General features: G+C 41.9%; 3 protein-coding genes across 8 annotated transcripts in view; 1 reads left to right on the top strand and 2 right to left on the bottom strand.

Moving 5' to 3' along the window:
- Positions 1–2,929: 2,929 nt before the first annotated feature.
- Positions 2,930–5,104, bottom strand: LOC111081908. Of its 4 annotated transcripts, none has more exons than XM_022378066.2 (5): positions 4,871–5,104; positions 4,052–4,808; positions 3,750–3,997; positions 3,493–3,661; positions 2,930–3,429 (listed from the first exon to the last, which is right to left on the bottom strand). In XM_022378066.2, the coding sequence occupies exons 1-5, from the start codon at positions 4,988–4,990 to the stop codon at positions 2,945–2,947; spliced, it is 1,779 nt and encodes a 592-aa protein (XP_022233758.1). In that variant the 5' UTR covers positions 4,991–5,104; the 3' UTR covers positions 2,930–2,944. The 4 variants fall into 4 exon arrangements, with proteins under 4 accessions (XP_022233758.1, XP_022233760.1, XP_022233756.1 ...); XM_022378068.2 differs by having other exon boundaries at positions 3,750–3,994; XM_022378064.2 differs by having other exon boundaries at positions 2,930–3,661.
- A 104-nt stretch (positions 5,105–5,208) lies between these two features.
- The window catches only part of LOC111076585, a 34,579-nt gene continuing 23,605 nt past the window's right edge, over positions 5,209–16,182 (bottom strand). For all 3 annotated transcript variants that reach the window (XM_041593454.1, XM_041593455.1, XM_022370424.2), the window contains one exon: positions 5,209–6,066. In XM_041593454.1, coding sequence (XP_041449388.1) covers positions 5,345–6,066 — 722 coding nt within the window. In that variant the 3' untranslated portion in view covers positions 5,209–5,344. The remainder of the gene's footprint in view (positions 6,067–16,182) is intronic.
- LOC111076583 lies at positions 11,226–16,100 on the top strand. Its single transcript, XM_022370418.2, has 4 exons — positions 11,226–11,310; positions 11,420–13,471; positions 13,539–14,313; positions 14,367–16,100. The coding sequence occupies exons 2-4, from the start codon at positions 12,215–12,217 to the stop codon at positions 14,963–14,965; spliced, it is 2,631 nt and encodes an 876-aa protein (XP_022226110.2). The 5' UTR covers positions 11,226–11,310; positions 11,420–12,214; the 3' UTR covers positions 14,966–16,100.

Genomic DNA, 16,182 nt, shown 5'->3' with positions numbered 1-16,182 from the left:
AAATTGAAAGATAGCGGCTGCAGCGCTGGGAGGGGTGGGGCTAGCAACTGCAATAGCATTTAGTCTCTGAAAGCTAGGAGCTCATCAAGACGGACAGACAGACATGGTATATCGACTCGGCTATTGATGCTGATCAAGAATATATGCATATATGATATATTATATACCATTATAAATAACGGTAGCATCGAAAACAATTCTTGCACAAATATCAATTTTACTGAGGTACTACATACAATCATATGTACATATATATATTTTTTTCGTACTTTTCAATGTATGTATGCAGTAATATATATTAAAATATAACAAAACATAAAGATTAAAAAAATTTAATGCACTCAAAATAAATTTTTGAATTTTTTAGGGCCGGAAAAAAACGGAAGACTTAATGCTAGTAAAAACGAAAAGGAACATGCGAGTCGCTTCTGGGGACGCGACTCTACTTATACCCGTACTCAGTCAGCATATACATTTTTGAGCATGATTTTTTAGAATTTTAGAATAAAAAAAAAAATTTACATTTTACATTTTTTTTCTACATCTGTTATCTACATCTGACGGGTGAAGCAACTGAAAATTTCTTCATTCTGGCTACAATTATGATCCGATCTGATTCAGATTCGGCAATCTGGTAGATATGGGCAATTTCTACGATACTGCGTTTTCAGTTTTATCGTATCTTTAAAATTGTGCCTGCCACAGATTTTCGTCCTTTGCGTGGGCGGAAGGGGGCGGGGCGAAATTTTGAAATACACTTGTAGCAGTGTGATATCACATAAGTCTAGAAACCAAATTTGGTTTCTCTAGCTCTTATAGTCTCTGAGATCTAGGCGCTCATGGAGACGGACAGACGGACAGACGGACAGACAGACAGACAGACAGACAGACAGACATGGCTATATTGGATCGGCTATTGATGCTGATCAAGAATATATATACTTTATGGGGTATGCAACGCAGAGAAGGAAACGTTTCCGACCCCATAAAGTATATATATTCTTGATCAGCATCAATAGCCGAGTCTATATAGCCATGTCCGTCTGTCCGTCCGTCTGTCCGTCTGTCCGTCTGTCCGTCCGTCCGTCTTGATGAGCGCCTGGATCTCAGAGACTATAAGAGCTAGAGAAAATAACAGATGTAGCAAAAAAATGTAAAATGTTTTTTTTTTAATTCTAAAAAAACCATTAGCTCAAAAATGTATATACAGACTGAGTACGGGTATAAGTAGAGTCGCGTCCCCAGAAGCGACTCACACGTTCCTTCTCGTTTCATTTACGAACTCGTAGGTTGTCGAACTTTTCCGATGCTTCGCACTTTATTCCGCGTGTGTCTTGCTATTTTTTGTAGTGAGCCGTAAGCAATTTTTAAACACATTCTATAATTGTGGCACTATCTGACATTGTGCGGAGTTAATTTTTAAGATTTAGGATATATATTCTTTCAGTAATCGTACAATGTGCGCCACGACTAATTTTGAACCGACCAACAACAACAACAAACAAAACGGGATCCGCAGGAATAGGTATTTTATATCTTCTTTTGTCTTAAGTCAATGAAATGTTACCTCTATAATTAGATATCAACCGTTTTGTTACAAGTTAAAAACAAAAAATTTAATGCGCTTCAATTTTGTTTCCAATACAAAAACATGTTTTTTCTACAAATCCGTATTTATACACAGCTAATAATTCCTATGAAAGAAGCAAAAAAGAGGATCGAAAAATAAAGAACCGTTATCTTTAAACCAAGCACAGTGGTTTGCGTGCAAACAATTTGCTCCGAAAATGAAATATGTACGGCGCCTGCCGTTTCTATTTTTTTTTTCATGACTGTTTATGCATATGTATGTATATGTATATACCTCAGCCTCCAGTAACTGGACTTCAGTTGCCTGTAACGCTGCCAGCCCTTGACAACACCCTTAGGTCCGGTAACATTACTCAACAAAATTGAACTTTTTCTTTCCGCTGTGGACCAAAATGACTTTTTCTTATAGATTTCGGGATTTTAAAATTGTTGTAGTACTTTAATTTTTTTTTTTGGTCAATTTTTTGTTTAAGAATTTTTAAAATCTGGTATTTTTGTTCATGGTTTTTTTCAGAGGTAGTGCTTCTATTTTTCACATAACTTAAATATCTTATATCTGGTTGCATAGAACTTTGCAGTTCTGAAAAGATGACAAATGCAGCTATAAATCCGACCCAGACACTTTGTGTCTGCAGCTTAACGCCTGGAAGATATTATGCTTTCAAATTGAAATTTTAAATTATAATTTGACTTTAATTCCGCTAGATTGGCTGATTTGCACAGTGTGCGGAGGCTACTTTGAAATTTACAACGATTTGAGAGCGTTGCTCTACCGCTATTTTTTGTGCGCTAAATTGAGTCTGGCGGTCATTTTGAAAAGCACTTTAATATATAAACCTTAAAGTATAGATTGATGAAATTGATTAAATATACTTTTGTATATCGACAAACCGTAAATATGAACTCGATTTCGACGCCAAAATATCCTGTAAAGTATATAATATACCGTAAACGGTTCCCCTGGTCACTGTATACACAGTATACATAGTATACTGTATGGTTAGTGCCCTGGTAGTGTGACCGTGGTTTTATCGAAAAATATTCCGTCTGACCATCAGAAATATACCGTAATTAACAAAAAAATAAATTGGTGATATATACCATTATAAACATATACCAATTTGCTGAACCAAATGGTTCAAATGAACCATGTATAAAACATTTTTAGGTAATACGCATAGCTCCGAAAAAATGGTAGCCAGCAAAATGTGTCTTTTATTTATCGAGCATTGTCTTTTTTCCGAACTAAGTACTAAAACTAAAAGTTCACCCCGTTATGCACTTTTTTTTGTTCCCTGTCGATTTGTGACGATACATCGATAAAAAGTGCCAAGGGAATTTCTGACTGTTAAATTTAATATTTTATTTTATGCGTTTTGCGAATTACACTAAAGATTTTACGCAATTTTTCTGGCACATTGAACAGGTTCATTATCTGTTCCATACTGTTAAAGTCCGCCTTTTCCAATTCATCGCATGAATCATCCGATCCTGACTCATCGGCCAACGCCAACCGTTCAGCAAACGACACAATGCCGCACCAGGTACGAAAGTCCAAGTCAACATTCCCATTCTGCTCACACCCATACCCCAGCATATTGAGAGTATTACGAACATTTTGCTCGGTGCCGTGAAACTCTAGAACGTCCTCAAGAGCTTGTGGCAAGCTCTGCCAGAGTAGTGTGCGCTCCTTGTACTTATATTCCGGCAGAGCCAGCTCATCAACGATCTCTGGCCCTTCGCAACGGCTCAAATACTTAAGAAAGACGCGCTTGTAGAGCTGCTTGCGCTGCTGAGAGACCCACACATATTTGCTCAAGTAATCCCATGGGGTCATCGCTGCGGAAGAGACAAGATGGATGGAGTTAGATGGAGTTGAGTTCAAAAGTATCTCGAACCGACCGTTTATCATGGACAGATCCATGGGCACATCAAACCTTGTGGCCGACTTGGAGAACTTGCGTGGCATCTTAGACGTACTCTCAGTGGAGTGATTATCCTCAGTGTCCTTTTGCACAATCTTGTGTTTGGGTGGCATATACTTGATGGCTTCTCTGAGAGCACGATTAAGCTATAGAACAAATAATATATAAAACGTGTATTAAAGGCATAGGTAGCACAACAAGTATTGTCCACATTATATTTATGTATGTACATACATATCTGCCAAAAGTATTCTCTATCAAATCGACATCCAAATCGGTTTTCAGGGCCTGAAAGGCTTCGTCTGTGAGAAAACTTCCCTTCAAGAGGATGGGTGCCCGTTCACTGTCTCGTTTATCCTTTGTCAGCAGACTGACCGAATTGGGTATCAGACTAGGTCTAGTGCTGGCATTGAGTGAGTCTGGTCCCAGGGCGGCTACTTGTGTCTCCGGATCCTCGCTCAAGTGAAAAGTGGTGGTGGCTGCTAATAAGTAATTTTTGCAAATATAATAGATGGATTTCCTCACTGGAAACATACCTTGAGTTGGCTTTAACTTTTTTCGTTTTTTGCCCCTGCGCACATCTTCATCGCTCAGTTCGTGTTCATTGATACAGGTCTTGGTCTCGTCGTCCAGCCTACGAATGTGATCTGCTCCTGGTGCTAGGTTGACAGTGGCTAGAGATGACTTGGGTCGCAGCTCATTGGACTGCTGTCTCATGGGCTTCTTGTCCTCGTTGGCATTGGCATTAGCCCCGGCACTTTTAGGCTTTTTATCCTCCTCCAAGCCGCTCTGGGTGAGCTCCGAGCTGGGCTTCCAGTATAGCGTTTCCTGGGAGTGCGATCGTCTGAGATCCAATATGATTTTTTTCCTCTTGATGTTCTCGTGCTTGCCCCATTCGGGAGTGATGCAACGACGGTAAAAGGAGCCAACACTGGTCCTTGTGTGGATACTGGTCACCGTAGGAGTTGGCGTCATTGGACGTGAATCCGTCTCAGCATAACGACGGAATAGGTCTTCGGGTATGTTGTCCGCTTCATGCGGCTCGAGCTGGTCTTCATGAGACACTTTCCCTGTCTTATCCTTGCCACACTGTGGATTTTTTCCTTCGATAGCCAGAGATGTTTTGAATTGATTTATGACATCCTTTACACCAGATGGAGCTGGATGGTTGCACAGCACAGAGCAGCCCTTGGCAAAGGGATTGAACAGTCCGCCGAAGGGACGCAGCGAAAGTGGCATGGGTAACGCCTCAAATTTAAGCATCCGCGAATCATCAGCATGATAATTCTTACGCTGTTAACAAAAGATGCTGCAGATACTGGATACTGGTACTTACAGCTGCCGAATTTTCTTACCCTTTTTAAAAATTTTATATGTCTTTTAGGAGTTGGAACGAGACCCGTCCGTGTTGTACCGCTCATCATTGTAAATAAACAAACTTTGAAACGGTTGGAAAAGAAAAAATTGACGTCCATTAACAAAGTGTATTGTTGCTATGACAATCGGGTCTACAGGAACATCAATCAGTCTTTTTGTCCTTTATTGATTGAATTCCATTTCTGGTACAAAAATTACAATAAATTACTCATTCCTACATCAGTTCGCAAATAAACTATATTGATCATGCTTCAGAAGTTACCGAAAGCTCTATCTATTAATAATTAGAGTCAACACCGATCGTTAGTCTGCAATGAGTTTTTAAAATACCTGAATAAAAAAGGGCTTTTCTTTTATTGTTTCTATGGCTTAGGTCTAAAAACAGAGGATACGTGTATGGAATACATTAGAGGAAGCAATGTGAGTAAAACATTTATGGTTAGATTCCACACTCAGTACAAAGAGCCGCGATGATGCAAATGCCGTAAGCGATGATCTAACAGCTGGCGCTCATTCGACAGCGACAAAGTGGAAGAGGAGCGATGCAAAGTGGGCAATATTTGCGGTCCGCCTCCACGTCCTTGTCCAGATGCCACAGTAACATTGGCTTCCATAAGACCCACTCCCGCCGTATTGCCAACGGCTCGGGATCGCAGCAAATTGTTTCGCAAGACGGCACCTGAACGAGTCGATTGCCGTCGTACCGAATTATTGAATGAGATCTGCAGCGAGAGACGCTTCTGTGAGAGCGAGGCCAGGTGTTCTGGTGACAGTTCGATGACCTGAGGAACAGAAGCGGCCGTCAAGGCCATAGCGGCTGCTGTGGCAGCACTATAGCTAGGTAGCGTTGAGGTTAAGGTTGGGGAGGCATTTCCACAATTACACGTTGCCGAATTCAGCGAAATGTTGTCCACACTGCCATCTCCATTGGTCTCCACCAGGCTGTATCCCACGGCCTGCTCCTTACCGCCGCCATTGTCGTTGCACTCGAATATTTTTATGATGGGCACGACAGACGGAGTTAGTAGAATGCCTGCCTTTCGAAATTCCTCCAAAGCATCGTCGTAGGTGGGAAGGCCGGAGACAATGGTGTAGGAAGGTAACGATTCGGCTTCGTAGTCAGGCGGACAGCGGCGGCAGATTTCAATTGTGGGGTCACTGTGATTGGCACGGTCTGAAATATAAACGGGGCGGTGAGTCGCTTGGGCGCGACCACTTACCCGACAGTCGTATATACTTTGAGTGATTTTTTAGATTTAGTAAAAAAAATTATATTTTATTTTTTCTACATTTGTTATCTACACCATCACAGATTCTACACTAACAGTAGTTGTACGTACCTTAGATTCTACATCTCCCCGCTGGGGTTGCCGCGCGAACGGGGGGCGGGGATTAGTTGCGTTGTCGTTTGTTGGGGGGGGGGGCCGTCACGGATAGCGACATCAGAGCTGGTGATGGGCACCTACTACGGTTTACGTACTTAATTGTGGCTGCCGTTGCCGTGGGGGGGGGGGGGGGCGTACACTGGCAGGGTACATGAGTGGAAACCATTGGGCCCACATAGCTACCGGCGCTCATCGGACGGCAGACGGACAGACGGACGACGGACGGCGGCGGACGGACGGACGACGACAGACAGACGGCAAGCCGGCATGAGCGACTAGGGTCCACCCCCACCCAAACCCCGTATAAAAAAAGGGGGAGATAGAAAAATATAACGAGAAGGAACGTGTGAGTCGCTTCTGTGGACGCGACACTACTTTTATAAATTTGTGAGCTTATGATTTATGTAGAATTTTAAAATACATTCATACATTTAAAAAATTTTTGCTACATCTGTTATCTAAATCTACATATACAAAGTATATTCTACATCTTCTCCGCTAGCGGGCACTCGGGCACTGAACGAGGCAGAGTGTGCGAGCGAGAAAGATAATGAGTAGCGTGGTCTCTTGCTAGAGGAGGCTATAGCAATCTGGTAGATCTGGGCATTCTCTACGATACTTATAGTATCGTTAAAATTGTAGCTGGCACAGATTTTCGTCCTTTGTAGTATCGGAAATACACTTGTAACAGTGTGATATCACATGACCCTGGAAACAAAATTTGGTTGCTCTAGCTCTTATAGTCTCTGAGATCTAGGCGCTCATCAGGACGGACAGACGGACAGACAGACAGACATAGACTCGGCTATTGATGCTGATCAAGAATATACATACTTTATGGGGTCGGAAACGTTTCCTTCTCTGCGTTGCACACATCCACTTTTACAACAAATACCCCTTAGCTCTTTTTAAGTACGGGTATTATAAATATACATATAGTACATCTACTTCTTAAATTCTATCCCTTTAATCAAATAAAATGAATTTTATTCAATTCAATTTTCATTGAAAATCACAATAAGTGAATTCATATTTACATTTCGGACATTATCCGGCTCCAACAACTCTCAAGCTTTGGGTCAGTCGTCCCTAAGTTACATAGTTGGATAGCCAATAATATTTGGGTATGTTGTTAATCAACAGGAAATTTAAAAGCTTCACTGCGACAATGTGACAATGTGACAGTGCAACCCATCCCTTAAAAGAAGGGTACATGGACTGTATTTTTTTCAGGAATAAATATCTGACGAACGGGATTCAAAGAAGGGTAGTCAGCATCAAACAATTTCATTCGGGTCGATGGAGTGGAGGCAACTGTTGATGTGTTGGCGTAGTAAAAGATTTTGAAGATAAGCCAAGCCGCATGCTGGGTGGCTTGAACAAACGGTGAAAATGACACACGTTTCGTTTTACACCCTTTTTCTGTGAGCCTTAATAAAGCCTTTCTGCGGAGCGGACAAGAATTTTCACACCCACATGAGCGAACGTTCAGTTTTTATACCCGTTCTCAAAAAAGAGTTAATGGGTATATTAGATTTGTGGTAAAAGTGGATGTGTGTAACGCAGAGAAGGAAACGTTTCCGACCCCATAATACATTCTTGATCAGCATCAATAGCCAAGTCGATATAGCCATGTCTGTCTGTCCGTCTTGTTGAGCGCCTAGATCTCAGAGACTATAAAAGCTAGGGCAACCAAATTTGGTTTCCAGACTCATGTGATATCACACTGCTACAAGTGTATTTCGCCCCGCCCCCTTCTGACCACACAAAAAACGAAAATCTGTGGCAGGCACAATTTTATAGATACGATAAAACTAAAAACGCAGTATCGTAGAGAATGCCCATATCTACCAGACTGCTGAATCTGAATCAGATCGGATTATAATTGTAGCCAAAATGAAGAAATTAATTTTCAGTTGCTTCTCTGCCTCCACCTGCCAAAGACACGCTACTCATTCTCTTTCTCGCTCGCACACTCTGCGCGTTCAGTGCGCGAACAACCCCTAGCGGAGGAGATGTCGAATCTGAATGGTACAGCTATAATCTACATGTTAGATGTAAAATATACATTGTAAATGTAGATGTAGATAACAGATGTAGCAAAAAAATGTAATATGTAAAATTTTTTTTTAAATTTTAAAATTCTATAAAATCATAAGCTCAAAAATGTATATACTGACTGAGTACGGGTATAAGTAGAGTCACGTCCCCAGAAGCGACTCACACGTTCCTTCTCGTTAAACAACGCTTTGTTCGATATTAAATCGATGGTGCATATCGAATTGTACGGAATGAATGAAATTTGATGTTGATGATGTTGTTGGATTTGGGCTGGGGCATCGTTTGCCATATGGCGGACCGAGACTTTGGGAAGCTCTAGTCTTTCTCTCCAGTGACAACAGCTCAACATTAAAGCTTTTTTGTAATTTTTGATTGACTTTAGATGCTTATCTGTAGGGAGTCGAGCTACTGAGTTGCTGTTACTGTTTCTGACTAACATCTCCATTGATAAGTATTGGTGTATCTTCACATCTTTAAGTAAAAACTTTTCGTTACAACTTTAACTTGGCGCAAACGCAACACGCGTTTGATTTGCCCTACGGCTTCTGGGCCGCTAACTACTTGACTTGATGAACTGTCAGCTCATATTCGCAAGCCCAGGGACATGGACACACTTCGCATTCGTTTCCCCAAGCGGAGCTTGGTACAACAATAAAATGAAGTGCATCATACATAAAGAAAGAAAAGCGGGGAAAAGAAAATAAACAAGGCAGAAAAGTGGCAGTGTAAGTGCGTCGTGCATAAAACATTCGCCCGCAAGCTATAAGCCAAAAACAAAATGGACACCAAATTTTCCACTAGTCAATATAGTACTAAAGGTCGTGAGGGCGCCACACAGCCACAACATGAGAAGCATAAGGCTAAGACGGGCCAAAGATATTTTGGGCGTTCGCAATAACAACAAAAAGTTAAACACACTTTATGTTGGGCCACATCTTAGTGTGCTGGGGCATGGAGAGAGCGATGGAAGCGTTGTGCGTTTTCTGAATTTTTGCCCCAAACCAACAGAGGAGCTCAAGCAACGAAAAGTGACGTGCCCAGGCCGATGGTAATGGTGACAGGCCTGCCAGCAGACAAAAAAAAAGGAGGAGCAAGCAAACGCTCTTTTTTTGGCTGGTTGAATGCGAGGCGGGAGCCTGGCCTTAGATTTGCCAGGCACGTAAGCAGTTTATCCCCGCACTGAAAAAGAAGGGGGAAAAACTTCAGCCCACTTTTTTGGATTCTGGGAGCTATCGTCGTTCGTTGTCCTTGGGGTTGGTAAACACGGCACCAAATTGCCGTTTAAATTTCTTCTTAATGTCTACGCTGGGGGCAAATCGGCCTTGAAACATTATTATGACCAGGTACATTTGCCTGCTGGCCAAGGGAGTTTTTCCCAGGCCCAGCAACTTTATATTTGAAGTTGTGGCTGCAAGACTATGCCAGGGGAATCGTCAAGACAGGTGTTAAATGCTACCTATGCCTCCCATTGGACTCGGTTCCGAACCATGTCAAGGGGTTTAGGTTACTTTGGTAACTTATGGGTTCGTCTGGTACTTTTTCTGGCTGTGCATGCTCACCTGCTCTTTGTTTACCTGATTAAACTCTTGCTCGAGCGAGCATACGATAACCCGGTCGGAACTAAAGAGACGGAAAACCATTTTAGTTAGGCTTTTCCTGTCGCAAACGCATGAAAAATTTTTTGTTTGTTTTAGTTGTATGCAAGAAAAACGAGAAGGAACGTGCGAGTCGCTTCTGGGGACGCGACTCTACTTATACCCGTACTCAGTCAGCATATACATTTTTGAGCATATGATTTTTTAGAATTTTAGAATAAAAAAAACAATTTACATTTTACATTTTTTTGCTACATCTGTTATCTACAACTACATATATTATGTATATTCTACATCTAACATGTAGATTATACATGTACCATTTAGATTCTACATCTCCTCTGCTAGGGGTTGCTCGCGCACTGAACGCAGGGGGAGACGGGTGAAGCAACTGAAAATTTCTTCACTCTGGCTACAATTATGATCCGATCTGATTCAGATTCGGCAATCTGGTAGATATGGGCAATTTCTACGATACTGCGTTTTCAGTTTTATCGTATCTTTAAAATTGTGCCTGCCACAGATTTTCGTCCTTTGCGTGGGCGGAAGGGGGCGGGGCGAAATTTTGAAATACACTTGTAGCAGTGTGATATCACATAAGTCTGGAAACCAAATTTGGTTTCTCTAGCTCTTATAGTCTCTGAGATCTAGGCGCTCATGGAGACGGACAGACGGACAGACAGACAGACAGACGGACAGACAGACATGGCTATATCGACTCGGCTATTGATGCTGATCAAGAATATATATACTTTATGGGGTCGGAAACGTTTCCTTCTCTGCGTTACACACATCCACTTTTACCACAAATCTAATATACCCCTTAACTCTTTTTTGAGTACGGGTATAATTATGTTGGCCAGGATCTTTCCTCACAGTTAATGTGACTGCGTATGAACTGTAAGACTTCAACGAATATCCTATCACCTACAACTGCAGCGTATTAAAACTACAACTGCTAAATTATTAGCAAGACAACCCATCTATCTAACCAGGAGTTCTGTCTTCTTCTGGGACTTCCTGCGCACACGAAAACCGAAATGAAGAAAAATTGGGGCATGTCAGTTAAAGGCAGAACAACAATAAAAAGGAAAAAAACCGACATGAAGACATCTTTAGCACAAGTAAACGAAACACGCGCCAGAAGCATTCAACATCCAACCCAACAAAGCCAGACCAGACCTAAGAAGTAATAAGTGTGTCTATTTGTTTGCAAATATTTCATTTCCTTTCCCCTGCCGTCCTCACAGAAGGCGTATCTGGTGACAGTGGCAGAGCTTGGCAGCGAGGAACTGTCACGAAAGTCACATTTCCCTTGAAACTAAATTATATAAATTTAATCGCAGATGTTCAACAAATACATTAAATGACAACAGGGTGCGTAAAAAAAATCATTGGTAAAATGAATGGAACAAAAGAGGTTCCTTGCCTCCAAAGTGTTGAATGTAATGTTATTAAAAGCAGTATAAACAACTTTCCTTCCTAGTGGGCTCTGTTGTGGGTCGCAGCGTAAAACCACAAAGTACCATTTTGCCTTGCCTATGGGCGGTGTGGAGCAGATGCCATGCTGCAATTTTCAAATTGACTTTTGCACATGTTGCCACCGTAACGTTACGAAAATGTCTGCCGACAATAGCATAGCATATGTACATATGTACATACACATGTACATAGCCACGAAAACAGTAGTTCCAATAGAAGGCGAAATAATAAGAATTGCCAACAAAAGGCAGCTAAAAACGTGCCAATTGAGAGCGTGAGAAGCATAAACAAATAGTTGTTTAAAAAAAAAACTAAAAATTTGGTTCAAAATCGAAGTATCCATCAAAATGGCATTAGTGGACGCCAGCTGCACTTTATATTGACTTGGAATGTGATTTTTAAATTGTAACCGTCTTTGCAATAATATTTAAGTGAAGTACAGAAACATGGAGATACATCGAGGATTGCTTTTAAAACAAAATATCGATAGTATCGATAACACCGATAGTATCGATCAAGCACACACACAGCCATACTTTCGGCACACACGCCAAGGGTAGGTATGTATTAATACAAAGCGCGCTCAAAGAACAAAAGAGAACGAATACAGAGAGAGAGAGAGAGAGAGCGCAAGAGCAACATTGAAAAAATCTGCTGCCAGCGGCGTCGGTGGATTTATTTGGCTCGAAATGCTGCGCCGCAGTTTTTGTTATTAATTTGTACTCCAGACTCTACATAGTTTTTAAAAGAAAAGCAGAAAGAAATAGAAACTGGATAGTGAGTGTTTAAATTGCTAAAAATGGCCAATGTTCCAGAGCCGATGCCGTCAGTGCTGAAAACAGCAAAAAAAACAAATGGAGACTCCGTCGTGGTGGCTGCGTCGACTGCGGCGGCAGCGTTGGGTGACAACGAAGACTCGGAAGATTCCGAATTGGAGGAAGATGACGATTTACTTGATGATCCCGACGACGTGGTTCTGCAAATTGACAGCGAGGACGAGGCCGAATTGGAGGCCCAGCGCATACGCTTGGATGTGAAAGCAGCGGCTGCAGCAGCGGCAGCGGAGACAGCAGCAGCAACAACAAAGTCGCAGGTCAGTAACGGTAATAAGCAGAAGCAGAAGCAGCAGCAGCAGCATACAAATGACAAAGCAGCGTCACGAAAACCTCGTGGACGTCCTCCTGGAACGGGCAACAAAAACAAACGGAAAACATCGGGTGGTAGGAACTCGAGCAGCTCCCAGGTCAACACCGCATCCTCTCTTGTCGCCGCCGAAGTCTTGGCAGATGAGAAGTGGCATCGCTTCTTCTACAGATGTGCCCGCTGCTGCAACCACTACGGCGACGGACTGTCTCTCTCCCGGCATTTCCAAAAGGAGCACTCAGAGCAGGACTGCAATCAGGCCAAGCGCAAGCGTAACAGAAGCAAAGTTTCCCCTAGTGAAATCGAGTCAACGTCTCCTCTTGATTTGTCTAGCTTGAATGTAGGTTACTTGAAACCTTGTGCCCAGCTGCTATTACAACAGGAATCCCTGTTGCAGCTTTGCATGGCCTGCAACTCCCAGTTTGTGGATGTAAAACACTTTCACCGTCATCTGAGCGAGCAGCATGGCTACTTTAAGTTGCTCGTCCCTAAGGAGGAACCAACTGAGGTGCCACCCACAGCTATGGTGACTATACCTGCTGCTCTAGCCATGAGCAAGTCCAGTCAGCAGCTTCAGTTGCCCATCCCAGCACCGGAGACCCCACCACCCGAACAGGATGGCAAGGAGCCATCGGGGACTGGCTCGTGCAACGATAAAGATGATCTCGATATAATAAACGCCATGGTGACGAAAATCACAGCCGAAAGGGGAAAGCAAAATTGCGCTCCCAAGGTCACTAAGATGATTATTAAACTGCCAGGTGTTTCAAAGCGGGGGAAAAATAAGGATCAGGAAGAATATCCTAAACAAAAGGATAGAGAGCAGGCAAAACCAGAATACGTGAAGGAACCTGAAAAAAAGAATCAGGAGAAGTCAGACCAAGCAGGTCCAGATCCGCTGCAGCGTCCAGAGGTGAGATTAATTTAGCAATTCAAATTCTTAAAATTCTTTAAATTCTTATTTCTTGTTTTTCACCCAGGAGACTAACCCAGTTAAGCGGAAGCGTGCCTGCAAACAATTATCACCCTCGTTTCTGGACACAGAGAATGAGATCAAAACAGAGACGGAGCCAAGCGAGCGACGCATGCGCAAAACTCGAAACTTTGTCGACTATGTAATGGATGTAAAGGATGAGGAAGACGAAGACGAGACTGAGGGCTCCTCTGCCACAGTTTCGCCGCGCAACAGCTCAAGCGATGAGAGCCTGACCTCGATTAAACGGGAGTCAATAGAGGAATCTCAGAGCATTGGTAGACCCATACACACCTGCAACTTTTGCGGCAAGACCTTTCAGCGCTTCTCACGCATGCAAGATCATCTGCGAATCCACACAGGCGAGAAACCATTCATTTGTAACCATTGCGGAAGAGCTTTTCGCTTGAAGATGCGTCTCGCAGAGCATAAGCTGCGACATCGTACTGAGAAGGCCTATCAATGCGAGGTCTGTTCCATGCCCTTAGCCACCAAACAAGATCTATCACTGCATATGCGGCATCATAAGAACGACAGGCGGTACAAGTGCGACAAATGTGACAAAGGTTTTGTTCGAAGCTCCGATTTGGCCATCCATGTGAGAATTCACACCGGAGAGAAACCCTATGCTTGTGATCTGTGCGGCAAGGCCTTCCGGGCACGTCAGAATCTTGTGGTGCACCGACGTACTCATTTAGGCGACAAGCCGATACAGTGTGAGCTTTGCGACAAACGGTTCGCAAGGAAGATTGACATGCGAGTGCACATGCGCAAGCATACAGGTGAGTAGGCTATAAAATTAGAGATTTTATCGGAACTGAACATGGTTTTATAGGCGAGAAACCCTTTAACTGCGAGTCTTGTCAGCGTGGCTACTCCTCCCGTGTGAATCTGCAGCGTCATCAACAGCGCGAGCATGGCAAAGGCTTCCACAAGCCAGAGCGGACAAAGACGGGTCAAGGAAAAGAAGCTAAGCCGGAGAAGGGAAATGAATCCATACCAGAGAAGGAAACAGAATCTAGGACAGAGCAAGGAACAGAACCCAAAGACAAAGTTAATCTGCGCCGACCACGGCGTGAGAAGTTGCAGCAAAAGATCGCTGCTCAGGAAAAACTACTGAATGATCTGAAGCGCAGCCTAAGCTCCCTACCGGACATAGCCGAGGAGTCTTCTACAGGAAAGAACGAATTAGACATGACTAAATTTCCAGCTGATGCCGGGGCTGGTTGTGTCCCTCCCGCTCAGGTGTCTGTCACAGTCTCAATGCAAGTGGACGCCGCAGCTAATGTAGAAGACGATGAGATCACGCCGGAGAAAGAGAATGCTTTGTCCAGCGGATCTCCGGTCGACGGCAAGTCAAAGACAAATCGAAAGATTACGAGTTACTTTACCGTCGTTGGTCAGCAGGCGGAGATGAAAAACCTAAAGACTTAAGATCAGGATCAACAACTATTCTTACTCATTACTTTAAGATGCCACTGTACTTGGAAATTTCGGAAAAATTTTCACCTCGCGATTTGTATTTTTTGGATTTGCAATGAAATCTTGCAGCAGGGATTAAGTATTCTTTTTATACCAACTATATATAAATATAAGGTTCAAGTGAATAATTATAATTTTCTGGTTTGAAGGAAGAGAAACCCAAATACTTGCTGTTGTGAAGTACACATAACCCTCGAGAACAAGAAAAGACTACTTTTAAAAAGAATAATGATATTTGATATGAAAAACAAGCAAGAGACTGCAGAGTATATTTTTTTTATACATATATGTAAACATTCATAAAACTATATTTATATAGACGGAGCAACTTTTGTGAACAAACGTTAAATGTAAAACATCAGTAGATTATTTTATAAGCCGATAAATTACAAATATTTTAGCAAACTCTCAAGGAAACTAAATTAACTTTTTCGAACTTTGATTGTAAATAACTGAAATATCACGAAAATCCTTTGCAGAAATACGTTTCAATGAAATGTCTATAATGGAAAAGTTACCAAATCTTTTATTCTTATTGAGTGACCATATCAACTGAATACTTTATGTGTAAGCAATACTAAGCCCCAATATTATCACTCGATATGTCAACCGAACAAACAGAAGAGTATTTTATTAAGTGTATATTAAAATTGACTGCACAAGGCATTGAACATTGAATTTGCGCAATTTACAACTAAATATACTCATATTCCAAAACAAATATAATTAAAATTTAATCATATTCATTAGTAAATTATAAGCAACTGAAATGCATTCGAGATAACACTCTTTCCCCCGAACAACCCTAAGATCTATCTCAGAACAATATTTACTGTATTTATTTTATATGCATTTATTTCACCATATTTACTTAATTTCTCGAATCATAAGCTTAGTGACGATGAACAATGAGCAAAAAAAGTTTTTTTCTTGATCGATTTTATTTTTGAAAATTTAAACTGGACAATTATTTTGTCCCCAACTATTTAAGAGTCGTATATTATTTTATAGTATCTACGATAGAATTTCTAATTCTCTAGTAACTAAGTAACTAGTAACTCTGAATATACTACATTTTTATAATTTACATTTTTGACCTGAATTAGATGTCGTTTGCAAATTGTTGAGCTTTTTTACTTCAACCGTCAAATTTGCAATTACCTGAATGG

Source organism: Drosophila obscura, unplaced genomic scaffold, assembly GCF_018151105.1.
Source record: "Drosophila obscura isolate BZ-5 IFL unplaced genomic scaffold, ASM1815110v1 contig_189, whole genome shotgun sequence".
NCBI lineage: Eukaryota > Metazoa > Arthropoda > Insecta > Diptera > Drosophilidae > Drosophila > Drosophila obscura.
The sequence above is the reverse complement of the archived record's forward strand: the minus strand, read 5'-3'. Positions and strand labels throughout refer to the sequence as shown.

Coding starts and splice junctions, on each gene's coding strand:
- LOC111076583 (XM_022370418.2), top strand. CDS start 12,215: ATGGCCAATGTTCCAGAGCCGATGCCGTCAGTGCTGAAAACAGCAAAA. Junction 13,472..13,538: donor ATCCGCTGCAGCGTCCAGAG/GTGAGATTAATT, acceptor TTTTTCACCCAG/GAGACTAACCCAGTTAAGCG. Junction 14,314..14,366: donor GCACATGCGCAAGCATACAG/GTGAGTAGGCTA, acceptor ATGGTTTTATAG/GCGAGAAACCCTTTAACTGC.
- LOC111081908 (XM_022378064.2), bottom strand. CDS start 4,990: ATGGACGTCAATTTTTTCTTTTCCAACCGTTTCAAAGTTTGTTTATTT. Junction 4,809..4,870: donor ATATAAAATTTTTAAAAAGG/GTAAGAAAATTC, acceptor TTTTGTTAACAG/CGTAAGAATTATCATGCTGA. Junction 3,998..4,051: donor AAAGTTAAAGCCAACTCAAG/GTATGTTTCCAG, acceptor ATTACTTATTAG/CAGCCACCACCACTTTTCAC.